Source organism: Orcinus orca, chromosome X (assembly GCF_937001465.1).
Source record: "Orcinus orca chromosome X, mOrcOrc1.1, whole genome shotgun sequence".
Taxonomy (NCBI): domain Eukaryota; kingdom Metazoa; phylum Chordata; class Mammalia; order Artiodactyla; family Delphinidae; genus Orcinus; species Orcinus orca.
In genome coordinates this window covers 1,345,115-1,364,511 of record NC_064580.1, presented here as the reverse complement: position 1 = coordinate 1,364,511, position 19,397 = coordinate 1,345,115, and the positions used below count along the sequence as shown (strand labels likewise).

Below are 19,397 nucleotides of genomic sequence, written 5' to 3'. Positions count from 1 at the left end.
CTTACACCGTCAGAGACAGCCCCCCCGCCAGGCCCTTCACAGATCGTCATTACGTTGAAATTAGAAACGGGTGCAGAAGCAGGTTCTGACGATAAATAGGGTGAGTGGAAGGAGAGAGGCAGGACGCACCCTGGAAGGGCAGGCAGCGCACGGTCAACTCTTCATAGGGTTTGGCACATACACAATTACGTAACCCTGCGCCTGGACCGGAGATTTAAAAGCAGCGTGGATGGCTTCTGTGTTGTGTCAGCCGAACACACCAGCACAGCCTCAAGACCCGACTTACTCACGGCCTTGTGTGTGCAGCGTGGCTGCAAACTGGTGGGGCTGAAGTCTATCCTCATGTCACACTGATAGCAGCACTTCTAAAAAGAAGTGAGACGTGAGGCCAGCACTGCCCTGCTGGGACCACCAAAGAGCTTTATGGGTGAGGACAGATCACATTTAGCGTCACAACTACTGTTTCTGGACCCCTTACTGAATTGTAGGTGCTGCGCTGAGTTCTGGGCACATTTACAGCTCATGCCAGCCCCAAAAGGGGAAGGTTTTCTTTTTCTGCTATGGAATGAATGTGTGTCCATCCAAAATTCATATGTGGAAGCCCTCACCCCCGACGGAATGGTATCAGGAGATCCTTTGGGAGGTGATTAGGGTTCGATGAGGTCATGAGAGTGGGACCCCATGATGGGATTACCATCCTCATAGAAAGAGACACAGATCTTGTTGTCTCTCTCCATCTCTCTCCGTTTCTCTCCCAGAAGGTGGCTGTCTGCAAGCCAGGAACAGAGACCTCCCCAGAACCAATCATGTCGGCACCCCGATCTCAGACTTCCAGCCCCCAGAACTGTGAGAAAATGAATTTCTAATGTCTAAGCCCCCTAATCCTCTGGTTATGGTGGTCTAGGCTGACTGATACGACCCCAGAGCTCAAAGAGGTTGAGGGACCTGCCCAGAGTTACCCAGCCTTGGAGGTGGGATGGGGACTCAGGCAGTTAGGCTGCAAAGCCACTGAACGATGGAGCTGTTCTGCCCCGTCGAGATGAACCACGTCCTTCAGGGGAAGATGTGCCTGGATTTGAATTGGTGCGTTTGAGAACCTCCGTGGGATGCTGTTCAGCCTTGCTGGGGATTGTGGACGAGCCTGAGAAGTTAAACTCCCCGGGACCCGGTCTTTTATCAGGACGGGAGGAGGCTGCCCTCTCTTGCAGAACCTCCAGGAACCCCACCAGGTTCTAATGGTGAAGACTGGAGCAATGTCCCCTTCTGCAGGAATTCCATTCTGGAACAAGCTCAGAGGGTTTCTTTCTCTGCCTGCCCTCAAGGGAAATTACTTCACCAGTGCCTCCCTGACCTGGGGGCAGGGAAATACTCAATTCCAGCTCCGTCCACCCTTCTTGAATTTGAAGAATACTTTGCGTGGGGGGGGTGGTGGTGATGGTGTTGGCTTCTTGGTTCCGTCAAGGTGCTAGCCAAGCCCCATTGGTGGCCTGTGTGGTCCAGGTGGCTTTGCCTTGTTCTAAGACCAACGACTTCCCTGGCCACTCTGCACAGACATCCCCACAGCTTGCGTCACTGGTCCCAAGGAGGACCAAGCCAATCTGGTTGGAGGAGCCCAAGTACAGAACATCTTCAGCGCAGGTGACCTGGGTCTCAATCCACGGGCATCATGGGTTGTCTGCATAATGGCCCCCAGAATTCACATGTTGAAGCCCTGACCCCCAGAACCTCGGAATGGGGCTGTATTTGGAGATGGGGGTCTTTAAACAGGGGATGAAGGTAAAATGAGGTCACTAGGGTGGGTCCTGATCCCATAGGACGGGGGTCCTTATAAGAAGAGGAGATCAGGACACAGATACACATGGAAGGACGATCCTGTGAGGACGCAGGGAGAAGACAGCCGTCCACACGCCCAGGAGAGAGGCCTCAGGAGGAACCAGCCCCGCCCACACCTGGATCTCAGACTCCAGCCTCCAGGACTGGGAGAAAATAAATGTCTGTTGTTAATCCACCCTGTTTGCAGAATTTTGTTACGGCACCCTAGCAAACTAATGCACCAGGATCTCCACAACAACATCTGTGTCTGAAGCACATTGTTCCTCGAAGCAAATATTATGACAAATGGGAACATTTTCATTGTGCCCCTTAAAAAGAACCTGGCAGATCCTTGTCAAAGAAGGACGACTTTGAAATTAATTTCTGAAAAGATAACTAGGACTTTTTCTGTTTTCTTAAATGAGAGAACACTTTTTTAAGTGCACTGCAGGGTGTTGGCTGTTTGGATCAGAGAACAAGGAAGGGGTAAGGCAATCCCACTTTTTTTTTTTTTTAAACTTTTGGCCCACTTGTTGGTCTGGAGCGAGATGCCGTCTTCATCTTCTAGGTGTTTTGCTATATGAATACTTGAAAAGGTAATTCAGGACAGAGGGCGATCAGTGCCTCACAGGCAAGAAACGCAGAAACGTGAGAGATCCTGGTGGAATTTTGTCCCAGCGCAAGGAATCTGTCCATTTGCTCAGCCAGCCTCACTGAGGATGGTGTGTGTGTCTGTCTGCGCTGTGCTGCTGTCTTGAGCATGCATGGTCCTAGCTGCTTAGTTTCTCAAAGATGTCAATGTACCTCCCCCAGCCCCCGCGGAGTGCAGACCTCCCCTTGATTTTATGACCTTCTGAGGGGCCATCGTTCATGGCTGACGGGTAGACGCCGGAAGATCATTGTGTTGGCGTTCTCAGTTATTCCGGGGTCTCAAGGTAAAGCTTGCTTCTAGGCAGGCCATGGAGTTATTTGAATGTCCTGATATATATTTTTTTGCTATTTCAAATATTTATAAATCTGGGCCTTCCCTGGCAGTCCAGTGGTTAAGACTCCGTGCTCCCAATGCAGGGGGCCTGGGTTCGATCCCTGGTCGGGGAACTAAGATCCTGCCTGCTGCGTGGCCAAAAAAAAAAAAAAAAAAAAAAAATCGTCTGTATCCTATGTTTTTTCAGGTGTCTGTGACAGCACTAAAAAGGTTCAGGTGAGCTCACGATCTCACTGACGTGTTGTCTTATGGCTGCATTCATCTCCCAGGAAGCTAAAGCAGGGCGAGTATTAGTCAGGATGCCTCGAGGACAGGACTCCACTCTCAGCATCGCACAGAAGCACACATCTCAGCCCGGGGTTCCGTGTTCTGTGTGGCACGGTGTGGGATGCACGATACATCGGTTACGGCAGAATCTACGTTAGTACCACTGCTTTGGCTGGACTTTGCTGTCACCTGTGGGCATGTCTCTGTCAAGTTAGGCAAGAGGAAACTCTCTCTCTCTTTCTCTTTTTTAATACGTAGCTTCAGATTCAGATGGGAATTCTATCTGTATCTTTTTCTGCATGGATAATACTCTCTATTTCTAACTACATGTAAGGAAAATTATTTCCAAAATCCAGCACTTATTTCAGTACCGAGGGCTTGTCATGGGGAGTGAAGGGGAAGTAAAAACGGCCATTACATATAAACAACAAAGGAGCTACTAAGGAAACACTGCAAGATACAATTACGAGGGCTAGTTGTGGATAGTATTTAAAAAAAAAACTACTATACAGCTTTTAGGAATTTAAATCCATACCATCCTATAATATTTGTTCCAGATATCAGTAAGTGGAACTAACTCTTGAAGTTCATTTACAAAAAGGACCTAAGCAGAAATACAAGATTAGGACATTAAGTTTGCATTTCACAAAAGAAAAATCAGATGTAGGTAATTACATACTGGTAAAAATAAATACAAGCTTTTGAAATTCACGTTGCACCCTGGATCACTGTATCCAAAAAACACCCTAGAATCACACCTCAGTGATTTATAATCAGTCTGGATTTCCCTTTAAAAGTATCTCTGGAGATTCATTACTGTCCTGTTTTATTAAGACAAGTGGCTTGGTCAAGAAAGCCCAGCTGTAATGGATGTTGGATTAGAATATATCATCACACATGGTAGGGTTTTCTGCGTTTCATTCCTGCACACAAACCACTTAGTAAATTAAGCTAAAGTTTGGGTAGCACAGTCTAGTTCACTTTTAGTGCTGATCAATACTGGAAAATGGAACGACTGGCAGGAAAAGTCCTGAAAAGTACTCCTTGGAGCCAGACGTGTTTCACAATGAATATTTTTCCAGATTTTAGAAAGATTGTAGTTTACACTCTGCCCATTATTGGCTCTCCAGCTGGACTTTTAGTCGACAGGACATAATCGAACATCGTGCCAACATAGGGCAGGATTAGAACTGTGTAGTACTGTGTAGTTACTATATAAAAATAAGGCAATTGACTTCAAATTTATCTATAGTCAGAAAAACGAGATTTTTCCAGCTAGGAATGTGAAACAGTGCAGGTATTACTAATCTGTAAAGCTGCCTGGAGAAATCCTCAGTTTTTTCCAGAGAATGTAGTTTTGCAAGGTATGAGGGGGAGAAAAACAAGAGAGGCCACCCACTCTTATGTCCTTTCTTTGGTTTTTTTTTTTTTTTTTTTAATTTAATTTGGCTGCCTCGGGTCTCAGTGTTGGCGTGTGGGCTCAGTAGTTGTGGCTCGCGGGCTCTAGGGCGCAGGCTCAGTAGTTGTGGCTCACGGGCTTAGTGGCCCCATGACATGTGGTGTCTTCCTGGACCAGGGCTCGAACCCGTATCCCCAGCATTGGCAGGCGGATTCTTAACCACTGGACCGCCAGGGAAGTCCCTGTTACATACTTTCTAGTCCAAAACAAAACTGTTTCTTGAAGAGCAAAGGGAAAAAAATGAAAGACTTGCAGAAGACGATCGTGTGCGTAAACAAAAAAAAATCCACTGTCGGGCAGAACTGCAGACATCTGGAGAAAAACAAAGCACGTTTTTGTCTCTTGATGTTGCTTGTTCTTCGGGAAGGTTTAACAGCCTCGATGAACAGGTTCTCCCAAACGTTAATGTGTCCTTCACGCCCTTGGAAGGGAAATGATGCAGAAAATCGCTGTGGCATCCTCAGGGAAATGATCGTCATTACTGTGCACGTGCTGAGACTTCCGTCGCGATCGGAGTTTCAGGCTCGGCTGACAGAGGTGGGGCGAGGCGTGTGCTCGGGACCGGGAGTGCGGTGATTTCCGAGTGGGACGGATAAAACTGCGACGTTTCCGTCTGTCCCTCCATGACATGCATACCAGCTGAAGAGACAGTAACTGTGGCGAGCGAATACCAATCCCAGGGCACCTCCTTCAAGGAACAGTCTTGAGACACGACCAAAAAAGATGACGGGCCAGTATCTTTGATGAATGTAGATGCAACAATTGTCAACAAAACCTAGCAAACTGAATCCAGCCGTACATCAAAAAGATCAGGCGCCACGGCCATGCTGGATTCATCCCAGGGTCACGAGGATGGTTCAACATATGCAAATCAATCCGTGTGATACACCACATCAACGAAAGAAGAGACAACACATCCTCTCAAAAGAAATATTCTTTTTTTTTTTTTACTAGTTTATTTGATAAAACAAAGAGAATGAGTGAAAAAACACTGGCACCAATTACCGTCACTAAAATGTGAGCAAATAAAAAGAATTCTTCTATATTAAAAAGAATCTAAACCCGGGGTTTTTCTGTTCCCAGTAGAAAGACAATAATGACACCTGTCCCTCTGCTCTCTCCTTTTCTTCTTTCCTCCCTCCGTCCTTCGCTTCCTTGCTTCCTTTTTTTGTCTGAAAAGAAATATTCTTTAAAATAGAATGGAACAACAACATTGTAAATCAACTGTACCCCAATAAAATAAAATGGAATGGAACAGTGGGTACCACATACTGGGGTTGCCTGCGTGTCCGTGGAGACGGGGTGTAGCCAAAACGAAAACTAAACAAAAACTCCCTGTTCTTAGATAATGTAGAGACATGAAAACCTATTACTGAAATGATTCCCTACTCCAGTTTTCACGAGATAAGCCCGAGAACTTGCTACACGTGCGACTGTAGTGACCCGGACGTCCTGCTGATGCAGTGAATTCTGTAGCTTCCCTGGTGCCCAAAGGATTTTACAGATGCTGAGGGAGTTAGAGTGTCTCATTATCCGCCCCGTCTCTGAAAACCTGAGCATCATAGGGCACGTCAGGTCATGGAAGGGGTTCCCGGAGCCTGGAGTTTTTTCAGAGGAGCTTATTGAAGGAAAAGGAGGTGGGCAGAACGGCAAGATGAAATGTGAGGTTGTGTTCATGGGAAGCTAGGTCTGTGGTCCAGACGGTGTTCTGTAGGGGACAGGGGGTGGAATGGCATTGAGTAGTCAGGTCATTGCTTGGGAACGGGATGGAGCTTCCATACGCATTGAGCACTGCCAGCTCATTGCTTGGGGATGGAGTGGGGCCGCCATACGCATTGAGCACTGCCAGCTCATTGCTTGGGAACGGGATGGAGCTTCCATACGCATTGAGCACTACCATGTCATCGAAGGGGAATGAGATGGGGCCGCCATATGCATTGAACACTACCAGCTCATTGCTTGGGGATGGAGTGGGGCCGCCATATGCATTGAGCACTACCCAGTCATTGAAGGGGATGGAGTGGGGCCACCATATGCATTGAGCACTACCCAGTCATTGAAGGGGAATGGGATGGAGCTTCCATACGCATTGAGCACTACCAGCTCATTGCTTGGGGATGGAGTGGGGCCGCCATACGCATTGAGCACTACCCAGTCATTGAAGGGGAATGGGATGGAGCCGTCGTATGCATTGAGCAGGTTTGGGTAGTATGGGTCCTGGCACACATTCATAGCGGGGAGGTGAAGGTGGACCTTTTAGGGTCTTCTCATTCCTATTTATAACAAAATTAGGTGAGTGGGAGGACGAGGAAACAAACAGCCCACAGGGAGAGTTCAGGGAATGCTCTTACGCCTGTGGTCATAACTTCCAATGCAACCAATAATTCACATTTTAAGTAGTTTGGAGATTTCATGATTCAATCTTATTTCAACAAGAGAGTTTCTACTCTGGCCGTTCAGCATTAGGGAACGTGTATGTTGCATGTGTGAGTTGATGGTAATAAATGGTGACCACACAATGGCAACTGTAGTGCATGTTGATTTTGATGCTTATCTATGTTATTATCTTTGAAAGTTATTATAAAATATTGGCTGTATTCCCCGTATTATACACTGTATCCTTGGACCTTACTTTATACCTAATAATTTGTACCTCTTACTCCCTGTGGGTACAAACCTCCTTTAGGTCGTTGTTCATGTAACTTTCTCTTTGCACTGACTTCCCCCGGAGCAAAGAGCAAAAGTGACAGGGAGGTCCTCCCGATGGAGATCTACTGATGGAACTGGGTAGAGGGGACCCCAAATAAAGGAGCACTGCTTTGCATTATGCGAAGGTGGCCTCAAGATTCCTGCCTCCCTACAAGGTGTGCATGCCTTATGTAATCCCCTCCCCTTCTCTGTAGGTGGGGCCCAGGGATGATGGGGGTGTCACTCCCACGATTAGATTATGCTATATGACAGAAGCGAAGGGACTTTGGAGATATAATTAAGGTCCAAAATCAGTTGGCATTGAGTTAATCAAAAGGGAGACCATTGGGTGGGCCTAGCCTAAACAGGTGACCCTGTGAGAGAGACTTGAAACAGAAGCAGAAATTTTTATGCTGGCTTAGAAAATGCTGACAGCCGTGTTTTGGGAGGGCCATGCAGCATGGAGCTGAGTGACCCCTTGAAGCTGAGAGCCCCCTCTGCCCGACAGCCAGAAAGAAAACGGGACCTCAGCCCTACAACTGCATGGAACTGAATTTCACCTACAACCCGAGTGAGGCTGGAATAGGATCCCCAGCCACAGAGGATGACCCCAGCCCTGTTGACACCATGGTTTCAGCTTTGTGAGACCCAGAGCAGAGGACCCTGCTCACCCCGACTCAGACTTCTGACATAAAGAGCTGGGAGATGGCAAATGGGTGTTGTTTCCGTCCAGGGAGTTTGGGACAATTTGTTACACAGTGAGCTAGCTGATACCCATGGCTCCCTCTTCAAGCCCTCAATCCGGGGCAGAGTGAGGAGAGCCCTGCAGGCAGATGGGCGCCTTAACTCCCTGGATTCAACTTGTTAAAGCTGGTGTCTACACCCAAGTAAAGTAACCACACGACCTTCTCACCAGGGACTAAGAAAGGGGATCCTGAGAGCAACAAAGGAAGTTGGACATCTTTGTACATTTGTTTGCGTTCTCCTGGTAGGAAGTCTTTTCATCTCAATAAAAGCTGCTTATGAAGAACTTTTTCCACCCTGAACCCCACATGACTGGTGTTGTCCTGCCTCCTAGTGGACAGAAAATTTCACAAGTTAGAGTGCTGGTTGCGTGGGTGGGAAGAGGGCGTATATTGGAGTTGGGTTTTTCCCCTTTTTTCCATTTCCGGCCACCAAACATTACTCTTGGAGGATTTGAATTTCTTTTTTCTTTTTCTGTGACTGAGGTCATTCACCGATGGATTGACTGATTAGTTGATCTTACGTTGTACACTGCGGTGTTTTGTCTTTTTATGAAGATGTCCCGTGTGAAAATTTAATGTGCATGTACATTTTGAAATGATTACCAGAACCAGTGCTGTATTATATACTTGTAATTTTACGAGGTCAGGAGATCCTTAGCGTTCCCATCACACACACAACATACCCATCACCATACATGCTTACCATTTTGTTGTGTGTGTGTGATGAGAACATTGAAGATCTACTGTCTTAGCAAATTTTGAGTATATAATATGGTATTGTTAACCATAGTCACCATGATGTACATTAGACCCCAGAACTTTTTCTTCCTATAACTGGAAATTTGTACCCTTTGAGCAGTATCTTCCCATTTTCCCCAAACCCCAACCTCTGGTAACCACCGTTCTACTCTCTGCTTTTTTAAAGAAATATTTTAATTTTATCGGAATATAGTTGATTTAAAATGTCATGTTAGTTTCAGGTGTACAGCAGAGTGATTCAGTTATACATACGCATATATTCATTGTTTTTTTAGATTCTTTTCTCATAAAGGTTATCACAGGCTATTGGGTAGCATTCCCCGTGCCACACAGCAGGTCCTTGTTGGGTATCTATTTATATATAGTCCTGTGTGTGTGTGTTCATCCCAAGCTACTACGTTACCCCCCTCCCCCTGCCCGCCATGATTCCCCTTTGGTAACTATCAGTTTGTTTTCGATATCTATAAGTCTGCTTCTGTTGTGTAAATAAGTTCATTTGTATCTTTTTTGTAAAGTAGATTCCGCATATAAGTGATGTCATATGGTGTTTATCTTTCTCTGTCTGGCTGACATCACTTAGTGTGACGTAACCTCTGGGTCCATCCGTGTTGCTGCAAATGGCATGATTGCATTCTTTTTTATGGCTGAGTACTATTCCAGTGTATATATGCACCACATCTTCTTTATCCATCCATCTGTCGATGGACACTTAGGTTGCTTCCATGTCTTAGCTATCGTGCATAGTGTTGCTGTGAACATAGGGGTACATGTATCTTTTGAATTACGGTTTTCTCCAGGTATATGCCCAGGAATGGGATTGCTGGGTCATAGGGTAGCTCTATTTTTAGTTTTTTAAGGAACCTCCATACTGATCTCCACAGTGGCCGCACCAATTTACATTCCCACCAACAGTGTGGGAGGGTTCCACACCTTCTCCAGCGTTTGTTATCTTTTTGATAGTAGCCATTCCAACAGGTGGTGAGGTGATACCTCATTGCAATTAAATTTGCATTTACCCTGTGATGAGTTACGAAGCGCTTCAGTTGTCTGTGAGGCATGCTCACGTCATCTTGGTGTTATAATCCGTAAACAGTGGGTAACACGCTCATACTAAACCTCCACTAGTTAGGGGCCTGTGATCATGTGGGCTGGGTGGAAGTTACTTTTAGTCCAGCTCTGTGGGTGGATAAACGAAATAAGATCCCCAGAAGGACCGTTTACCTCCTGGGAGTACGAATTGCTTTTAAAACTCTTTAGAAGCTCCTGTTTCCAAGTAAGACGCTGATTGCCTTCTAACCATCTGGCTTACCAGTCAGTTGGAGGTCATTCTTTTGTCTGTAATTGTAAAGTGCTTTGGGGTATCTCTTACTTGTCTTGGGGTCGACGGAGACTGTTCTCACTTTAATTTCATTTTCCAAATATACTTGTCAACCATAAACATTTGAATAATCTGTAACCTGAAAATTTCACAAACTTCAACACCTTTTACCAAAGCTTTTTACCAGTGTTGTTGTTGACTCTTTTTTGGTGGTGGCAGTGGTTTTATACTTGAGATTCTGGGGTTGAATGTACCGTCTTCCTGTGATGGTTCAGTGGTGGTGGTTTGCTGTCTCCCAAGGAGAGAGAGAAAAGTGAGTGGGGAGACCTCAAGAAATGAACTTCCCTGGACGTGGCTGTGTGTGTCCTGAAAATGTCTGTCTGTAGGGAGGAATCCCTGTAATCTGAGGACCAGGGCTTTGCTTGATAAGGGTGAGTTTGAGGCTCAGGTAGGCACAGGGGGAACAAAAAATTGCAGCTGGTGATTGTAAGACAGCATTGGATCTCCAAGATATCTGTGATGTGGACAAAAAAATGTCACCAGCCTTTTCATTAAACAAAGGATATTGCAGCCGTCAAGCCCTCAGCCACTGCAGCTGCCCCAGTGCTTTGCCCTGAGGGGATTCAGGATGGAGAAAACCAGGATCCTGGCTGCCCCAGTGTTTTGCCCTGAGGGGATTCAGGATGGCGTGAAACAGGATCCTGGCCCCAGAGAGTTAAGGTGCATCTCAGAGGAATGATTTCAATGAGCTCAGACTCCTGCATCTTCCCAGATATAGAAAAGTGCCAAATTCATTAACTTGAGATGTCTGGTTTCTTTAATAATCTCTTGATGTTTGAACTACCTGGTCTTTGTTGCAAAAACCCCTATATACCCTGGCTGCTTCCTGACCTCTTTGGAACAGTCCCCTCGAGCTACCTGACAGGCTGTATCCCGGGCTTAAGTCGTCAGCAAGTCCACCAAATAAAACATAATTCTCAACTTTTAGGTTGTGCATTTTTTTTTTCAGTTGACAGTTTAGAAAAAGGGAATATGGACGGAGCAGAAATACTTCAATTAGGAGAGCATTAGGCTTAAGAAAAAGGGGATTTTGAACTATGAACCATGAGAACAGGTGACGCTGGGGCAGTGGATGTGCACAGACAGGCATCAAGGGACCAAGGCAGGTGGATGGGACCACTCAGGTGCACCTACCTGGCTGTGCCCACTGACCTCACCTGCAGGGACAGGCAGCTGTCACACGGAGCAACCAAGTGGCTGGGGCGTCACGGCTTCCGTCGGATGCTGGCCGTACAGGCTGGCTGTCTACGGTCTGATCCTTTTAGGAGTACAAACACACCTGGGGAGGTATCGTGGGTTTGGTTCCAGACCACACGATAAATCGAATATCACAGTAATACAGCAAGTCACGAATTGTTTGGTTCCGCGGTGCATCTAAAAGTTACGTTCACACTAGACCATGGTTTGTTAAGTCTTACTATGTCTTGGGAATTCCCTGGCGGTCCAGTGGTTAGGATTCGTAGCTTTCACTGCTGGGGCCCTGGGTTCAATCCCTGGTCAGGGAACTAAGATCCCACAATCTGCGTGGCATGGCCAAAAATAAAAATTAAAATTGAATTAAAATTAAAAAAAAAATTTTAAATTAAAAAAAGCTGCACGTGGATTAAAAGTAATTCACGTGTAACTTAAAAAAAGTCTTTTTTTACAATTTTTATTGGAGCCTAGTTGATTTACAATGTTGTGTTAGTTTCAGGTGTACAGCAAAGGGATTCAGTTACACATATACAGGTATCCACTCTTCTTTAGTTTTTTTTTTCCTCCCCATACAGGCCATTACAGAATATTGAGTAGTTTCCTGTGCTATCCAGTAGGTCCTTACTGTGTCTAAAAACACAACGCACGTACCTTTATTTAAAAATAACTTTACTGTCAAAAGTTGCTTCCCTTCCCTTGTGAGCCTTCCCCGAGCCATATCCTGTTGCAGTAGTAACGGGAAGGTTCCCTGATCACAGGTCAGCATCGCAAACAGAATCCTAGTGAAAATGTTTGAAATACGGCGAGATGGACCAAAATGTGACCCAGAGACACAAACTGAGCAATTGCTTTTGGAAAAACGGCCCCGACAGACTTGCCCGACACGGGGCTGCCCCAAACCTTCCATTTGTAAAAACAAACAAACGAAAACAAAAACCCAAAAAACCCACAGCGTCTGCAAAGCACGATCCATTGAGATGCCGTACCACGAGGTCTGCCCGCACTGGTCAAAGAGAAAAATCACCTTGTGGTGGTGTGGAGTCACAGCCCCCGGGAAAGCACGCCAGCCAGGCCCCCTGGTTCCGAATGCGGCTGCCTCCTGAGATGTTTCCTGAGATGCTGTCAGTGATGCCGAGTTGCTCCGGGAAGACCGCCCTTGCGGTGGGGGGGGGGCGGAGCTTCCGGAAGAGAGGCTGCGAGGAGTTCATTCCGCATGCGTGTCCTGGTCCTGATGCAGAGCTGTCCTCAGGATGCTTTCTGGGTACAGCCTCCTATTCCGGGAAGACACACCCCTCTCAGGACATGTCCTGGGGAGACATCCCCCTGTTTAGGAGCCATGGAAGGGTGCTTGTCACCAGCAGGACCAGAGAGAAAATTGCCCATTGGTTTATCCACTTTTCTCACTGTGTGCCTGGGATCGCTCTCCCTCTCCCTCCCTCTCCCTCCCTCTCCCTCCCTCTCCCTCCCTCTCCCTCCCTCTCCCTCCCTCTCCCTCCCTCTCCCTCCCTCTCCCTCCCTCTCCCTCCCTCTCCCTTTTCTCCTCTCTCTCCCTCTCTCTCCCTCTCTCTCCCTCTCTCTCCCTCTCTCCCTCTCTCTCCCTCTCTCTCCCTCTCTCTCCCTCTCTCTCCCTCTCTCTCCCTCTCTCTCCCTCTCTCTCCCTCTCTCTCCCTCTCTCTCCCTCTCTCTCCCTCTCTCTCCCTCTTCTCCTCTCTCTCCCTCTCTCTCCCTCTTCTCCTCTCTCTCCCTCTCTCTCCCTCTCTCTCCCTCTTCTCCTCTCTCTCCCTCTCTCCCTCTCTCTCCCTCTTCTCCTCTCTCTCCCTCTCCCTCTCTCTCCCTCTCTCTCCCTCTCTCTCCCTCTCTCTCCCTCTCTCTCCCTCTCTCTCCCTCTCTCTCCCTCCCTCTCCCTCCCTCTCCCTCCCTCTCCCTCCCTCTCCCTCCCTCTCCCTCCCTCTCCCTCCCTCTCTCTCTCTCTCTCTCTCTCTCTCTCTCTCTCTCTCTCTCACACACACACACACACACACACACACACACACACACACACACACACACACAGAATAATCTCCCTCCGTCCGTTTTCCGTATCTGGTTTTAGGGGCAGCTTGGTTCTGCTTCCTACCTAGAAAATAGCATCTCACGTCTCAGCAGACTTGAGCCCGTCTGTCTGTCTAGAACAGCCAAGAGGTGTGTATACGTCACGTTTATTTTTAAGGAATGAATTATTATTTTTCTGGTTGACAGGCATTTGATCTGTTTCTGGTGTATTTGTTTCTGCCCATAGCAACGATGCGCATACAAATGTTCTTATACACATCACCTGGTGGACAGGGGTGAGACATTTTCTAGGGTATATACGCCTAGGCGTGGAATTGCTCAGTCCAATGCTACACGCATATTCGAAATGATTGTGTAACATTACATTCTTTTCCAAAGATCTGGACCAGTTTGTATTCCAGAGAGCAACGTATACACATACTGCTGTATTCTGTGTCCTCAGCAACCTTGATAACGCGAGGTCTGGCGTTTTTGCCACCTTGGTGGCTGTGAAGGGACGTCTGCTGGTTTTCATCTGCATTTCCCACGTGCTGTTGAGATGGCGTGTCTTTTAGGGTGTGTATTTGGCTTTCAGTTTTCTTCTCTTGGGGCGTGCCTGCTCGTGTCTCTTGTCCATTTTTTCATGAGGTTGTTTGTCCTTTTTATATCGCTTTATGGGTGCTCTTTCACCTCTGTCTTTTACATAGAGAAATACAGGGAAAGGTGGGAGGCAGTCTGCGATAACCGAGCTGTTCTCCTGGGTGCATCCTGGTCCTTTGGGGTCCCCTGTTCCTCTGTCTGCAGTGAAGACAGGGCCAGGACTCCGGAAGCTGCATACCTGCCTGGCACGGATGTAGCAGCCGGCAGCTCCCCGAATTCGTCTGTGATGGACCCAGACAGTGTCTGTTCTTCCCTGTTGGGGAGGGGGGGCACATTCTCCGGGATCCGCTGGCCCCGTGTACGGGGGCTGTGCTTGGTTTCGGGATATTTGAAAGCTGCCCTCATGTTCACCTGAACCCCCTTCATCATAAACGGTGCCTCTCAGCCTTTCAGGGTCTTGGTGGCCCTAAAATTACCCCTGTTAGGTTCCAAGGCGGGTAGTGGTTATGGTGAGATGCACAGAACCAATGCTAGGAGCCCTTTCACGGCAGAAATCATCTCTGAACAGGCAGCCTCTCTAAAAATCATCTTGTGTTTTTCTCGTACGTGCTTATGTTTATCCCAGTGGAAATGTTTTAATTTACATTTTTGTTCGTGATTTTTTTCCTTCTCTGAGTATTGATGTGAACTCCCCTCTCCTCCTGGTGCTATTTCTTTGCAGATTTTTGTATCAGAACAAGGCACACTTCATAAAAAGAATCAACTCAGGCTTTCCCCCCGCCCACGTGTTCTAAATCAGTCAATAGAGGTGGGATTATCTATTTTTTGAAAGTCAGACAAAATTTGCTAAAATACCATGGACACCGTCCCCGCCGTTTCTGGATGTCATTCTTTCATTAATTTTTCTCTTTCTCCCATATTCGTTGCTCTGATCAGTGCTAATTTCCTTGATTAGGTCGTAATAATCAGCATTTTTCTCAGAAAAGCATTCATTTCCTTGAGATGTTCATATTTGACTTGTAAATCTAGCATATTATTAATATCGTTAGAAGCACACACCTATCATTTTAAAATCTTCTTCCTACGATAGACTCGTCCCTATTTGTAAATTTGCATTTTCAACCTTGTCAAATATATTATCCACAGTCTTCTCTGGGTCTTTGTTTCTGTCTTTTTTTCTTTTTTCTTTTGGTCTGTCGATCTGTCAGATGCTCAAAGACGTACACTCATTTCTCCCATAACCATTTTGGTTCTGTGCCCTTCTCCCCGCATTCCCAAGGGTTCCTGAGACACAGACTGCGATATTGTGTTATTCTGAGAACATGGCACGTGACGATCGTGACTTCAAATTGACTGGGCGTGGGACCCACAGATAATGGTCCACATTGCCCCATTGATACTTTAGTCCTGAATCCTCCCCACCTTATGTCAGTAGGGCCAGCCCTGCTTCATTTCTCCTTGTGTGCCTGATACTTTTCAGCCTCTTAATTTTCAATCCCTGCTTTAAAAAGCTCTATAGTGAAATATCCAGGAGAACGCTGAGTGTGGTCTTCCCAGACGAGGCTACCATCTTGGTTTTGCATCCTGACCAGGCCCCTTGGGGTTCACGCTTCCTCTTTCCAACTGCACCCCTACCTGCTTCCTGGGTTTCCTGTTTTGCTACCCGGACAACTGGTATACCTCCTATGTTCCAGTCCTCTGCGTGGCAGACGTTCTGTTTCTTATTTCCTACGGGTATCTTGACCCTTCTCAAAACATCGCAACCTTCATTTCTCTCATTATCCAGATAGAAGTGAAGGTGTTCGTGATGGCATCCCAGGTAAAATGAAAAATGTCACTTGTGTCTCCTTCTCCCTGCCAGGAGCCCTGCTGTGTCAGTTACCCCGTCCCCTCTCACCGTGTGCGCTGTTGGGGGGATGCAGCCCCTACTTGGGGTTTAGGTGAGCCCCTAGCGTGCATGAGTCCCCGTATCCTGTCAGTGATCAACCCTGGTGCTTCGGCTCGACGGGGGGCAGAGCTCACAGTTTGCAACTTGTCTTGGGCGTTTCTTTTCTCAGGGATGGAGCGCTTAAAGCCTCCTGGTCTGCAGGGAACAGTCTGGTCCTCTCAGCGGTAGGGCTTGATTGGAGCGCTCATATTCCCTGTGCAGCGTCACCCCATCATCCTGCCAGTGATGCTGCTGGAGAGGTGAGGGGTGGGGGGCAGCTCCTCAAAGGATGTAGAAAGTGGGCGCTAATGACAAGAATGGGCAGAGAAGAAGCAAAACCCAGTAGCTCCTTCACAAAGCAGCGCTCTCAGCCTGGAACATCAGTCCTCATGTTTCTGGTCATTTCTGACCCCTTTCCCCCAAGGAGCAGGGAAAATTCATCTTCTGACATTTCAGAGATCCAGTTACAGTGCTCTGTTTCCGGAAGCTGAGTGTGTGGGTCCACCCAGCCTTTTACCATGGGTTCGAGTATTAGCAGTAGTGGGAGTTTTCCTCTTTTTTTTTTTTTTTTACATTCCTGGGAGCGTTTCAGGCGAAAGTTAGAACAGTGTGTCAGGAATGCCTGTCCAGGTGGCACCGTGTTCTAGAGCAGAACTTTCAAACGCCCTGTGGCAAAGCTCCCTTGTCCCCAGTCTGTCACAGCCTGATGCCATTGGAGACAGAATAGACAGGAATTATGAGAAAAAATACATGTAAGAAACATGCAAAACGGTAGTGCCCAGTGTTGCTTTTTTTTTTTAATTACTGGATTCAGCAAACATAAAATGACTGTTGATTTTTTTTTTTTTAATTTCTAAACGCATCCTCGATTTCTGAACGTGTCCTCTGGCAGCCTAGTAACCAACAGATTACAGGATGGTGCCCGTCCGTAGGCCACGTTGAGTAACTCTGATCCAGGAGCACACCCACCCCGACTCCCACTATAAATTTTTAGGGAAAATACTTTAATAAATATATACACTCGCTTGTCCTCAGTGGCGGTGTGACTTGGCCCACGTAGGTTCCATTCTCCATGCTCAAGATTATCTTAAAATGTCTCTTCTGAGTGAACACTGACATATGTGTTGCAAAATATGTTCCTTCCCAAGCTAGTACTTTTGCTGGCTCTCAGGTGTAATTATATTTAAAACTTCCTACAGAAACCACAAACCAATAAAATCCTGCAGGCATGTCTCCCCCCTGAGATGTGTGGCACAGTAGGTGCTGGTCCTCAGGATATGGAAGCCGTACTCCCCTCTGTTCCTGGGTCCTGGGACCACGGATATCCCTGTGAGTGTCTTACCAAGAGCTGGGCCTGGGGAGACCCAAAGCGATCCTTCAGCAGAGCCAGCTGCGACAGTGCAAGGACAACAGTGCTGCAGAATGACCCAGAAAACTGCCTTCCACTCAGAAGGGTTGTCTGGCCTAAGTTCCCCTCTGGACCGCAGGATCAAGACGATTCTTCTGAGCTCACGTGGTTGTTGGATGAACTCAGTCCCTTAAGGTTGTAGGTCTGAGGTTCTCACTGTCCTCCTGGCTCTTGAGTGGGAGCTGTTCTCAGCTCCCAGGAGCTGCCCTGAGGGTCTTGCCCCATGGCCCTCTCCCAGCGAGGCAACTTATTTCTTGCAGAACAGCAGGAGAATCTCTCTTCCTCTAGTTTGCTTGCAAGAGGGAATATTATGTAATGAAATACAGTCATAGGGGTGACATCCCAGGATCTTTGCCGTATAAGAGGACACAGTCCCACCCACACTCAAAAAGAGGGCATCGTCAAGGACGTAACTCACAGAGGGTCTTCTTAGTGTATGTTGCCCACAATGGACCTTCCTCTTTTCTCTAATCGGTGTTACTTCCCAGGAGGGATAGAAGTTAACCTCTTTAGAAATCGTCTTAGTATCTGTGGTAAATTGGAGGATAACCACGCATTTTTGTCTCTCTCCAGTGGAATTTCTGTATTGTGACCTGGCGTCCATGAGGTCCATTCACCAGTTCGTCCAGAGGTTCAAGATGAAGAAAATCCCACTCCACGTACTGGTCAATAACGGTGAGTTCTGGTGAAATCCAGAGGTTAATTCAGACACAGACACGCGCTCTAGCGGTCCCTTGGGAAAGCGGGCTTCCCAAGGAAATATATGTTGCAGTTATTGCCACTGTTTGGTTCCACTGATGCGTTTGGCTTTCGTCCTCAGAATAATCAATTTTAGGATGTTGCTTTGAAATGATGTAAAGTGGGATGATGTGTCCTGTGGATTTGATAACTTGGACAGGTCCACTTGGGCTAAGATGTATGAGGGACATGCAAAGGGCTGGGTGTTGTCACAAGGGTTATGTTGTTAAAGCCTCAGCGTGTTTCCATGACAATCATTATCTGGGCTCCAGACCGTCACGCCCAACTGTCTCTTGACGTCATCCTTACAGCCAGCACTCTTCAAACGTACATGTGGAGTCCACATCTCCCCTCCCCCTGCCTTCCACCCGCCCCCTGACCACAGACCACCCAGAGCCCTGTTGTCAGCCGCGCTGAGCTCTTAAGAGCGTTGGGAACACGTCTGCTTTCTCACTTTCCTGCCCTTTTCCCCGCCTCTTTCTCTCTCCCGCTGCTACAGTCAACTTGTTTCATAAAAGTGCGTCCAAACTCTCCACAGAGAAACACAGTGTTTAACATCTCCAAACAATAAATGTAGAGAACGAAAACTATTGTGAGCCTCCTGGACAACGTTTGTGCTGGTAGAATTTCACACATTGCTTTCAGACTTGGAGAATCCAGTATATAAAGGAGGTAAATAGTTAAATTGATACAGTAGAGACTTCCCTGGCGGTCCAGTGATGAACGCTCTGTGCTCCCAATGCAGGGGGCACGGGTTCAATCCCTGGTTGGGGAACTGAGATCCCGCCTGCCACACAGCGTGGCCAAAAATAATTAAATTAATTAATTAATACAGTAAAAGGAATAGACGTAAACAGTGAGTTACAGCCACTATACTTTTTTCCCAGATAGATAGAACATTTGTCAAATTATTTGTATTTTGGGTTTTTTTAATGTCTTTTATTCTGTTTCTAAGATTTTCTCTTTTCCAGTGTTTTTAAGCAATTTTATGGATTCATTTATTTATTTTGGTCGCGCCCTGTGGCTTGTGGGATCTTAGCTCTCCAACCAGGGATTGAACCCAGGGCCACGGCAGTGAAAGCGCTGAGTCCTAACCACTGGACGGCCAGGGAAGTCCCAAATTATTCGTATTTTGGATGGCAGAGAAAACTAGGACACTTGTGGTTATACTGAGCCTCCCTTGGATAATCCAGGGTCATTTTCGCATCTAAACATCCTTCAGCTAATCCCTTCTCCGAACTCCCTTTTGCTGGTGCCCCTTTTTCTGAGGGACCCTACGCGTAATGCCGGGGACACATCTCAAGGCGAGGGAGCGTCGTTCCTCCTCCTGAGGCTGTGACACTGTCCATCTGATTCTGGCTCCTGAGATCTGCTTGTTGTCATTTCCTCATCTTTCTCTTTGTCT

At 47.1% G+C, this 19,397-nt stretch overlaps 1 protein-coding gene across 1 annotated transcript in view; it reads left to right on the top strand.

The window, feature by feature from the left end:
- DHRSX (dehydrogenase/reductase X-linked) overlaps positions 1–19,397 on the top strand; it is a 195,903-nt gene that overhangs the window by 127,114 nt on the left and 49,392 nt on the right. Inside the window, exon 4 of the mRNA XM_049704901.1 lies at positions 17,828–17,929. Coding sequence (XP_049560858.1) covers positions 17,828–17,929 — 102 coding nt within the window. The remainder of the gene's footprint in view (positions 1–17,827; positions 17,930–19,397) is intronic.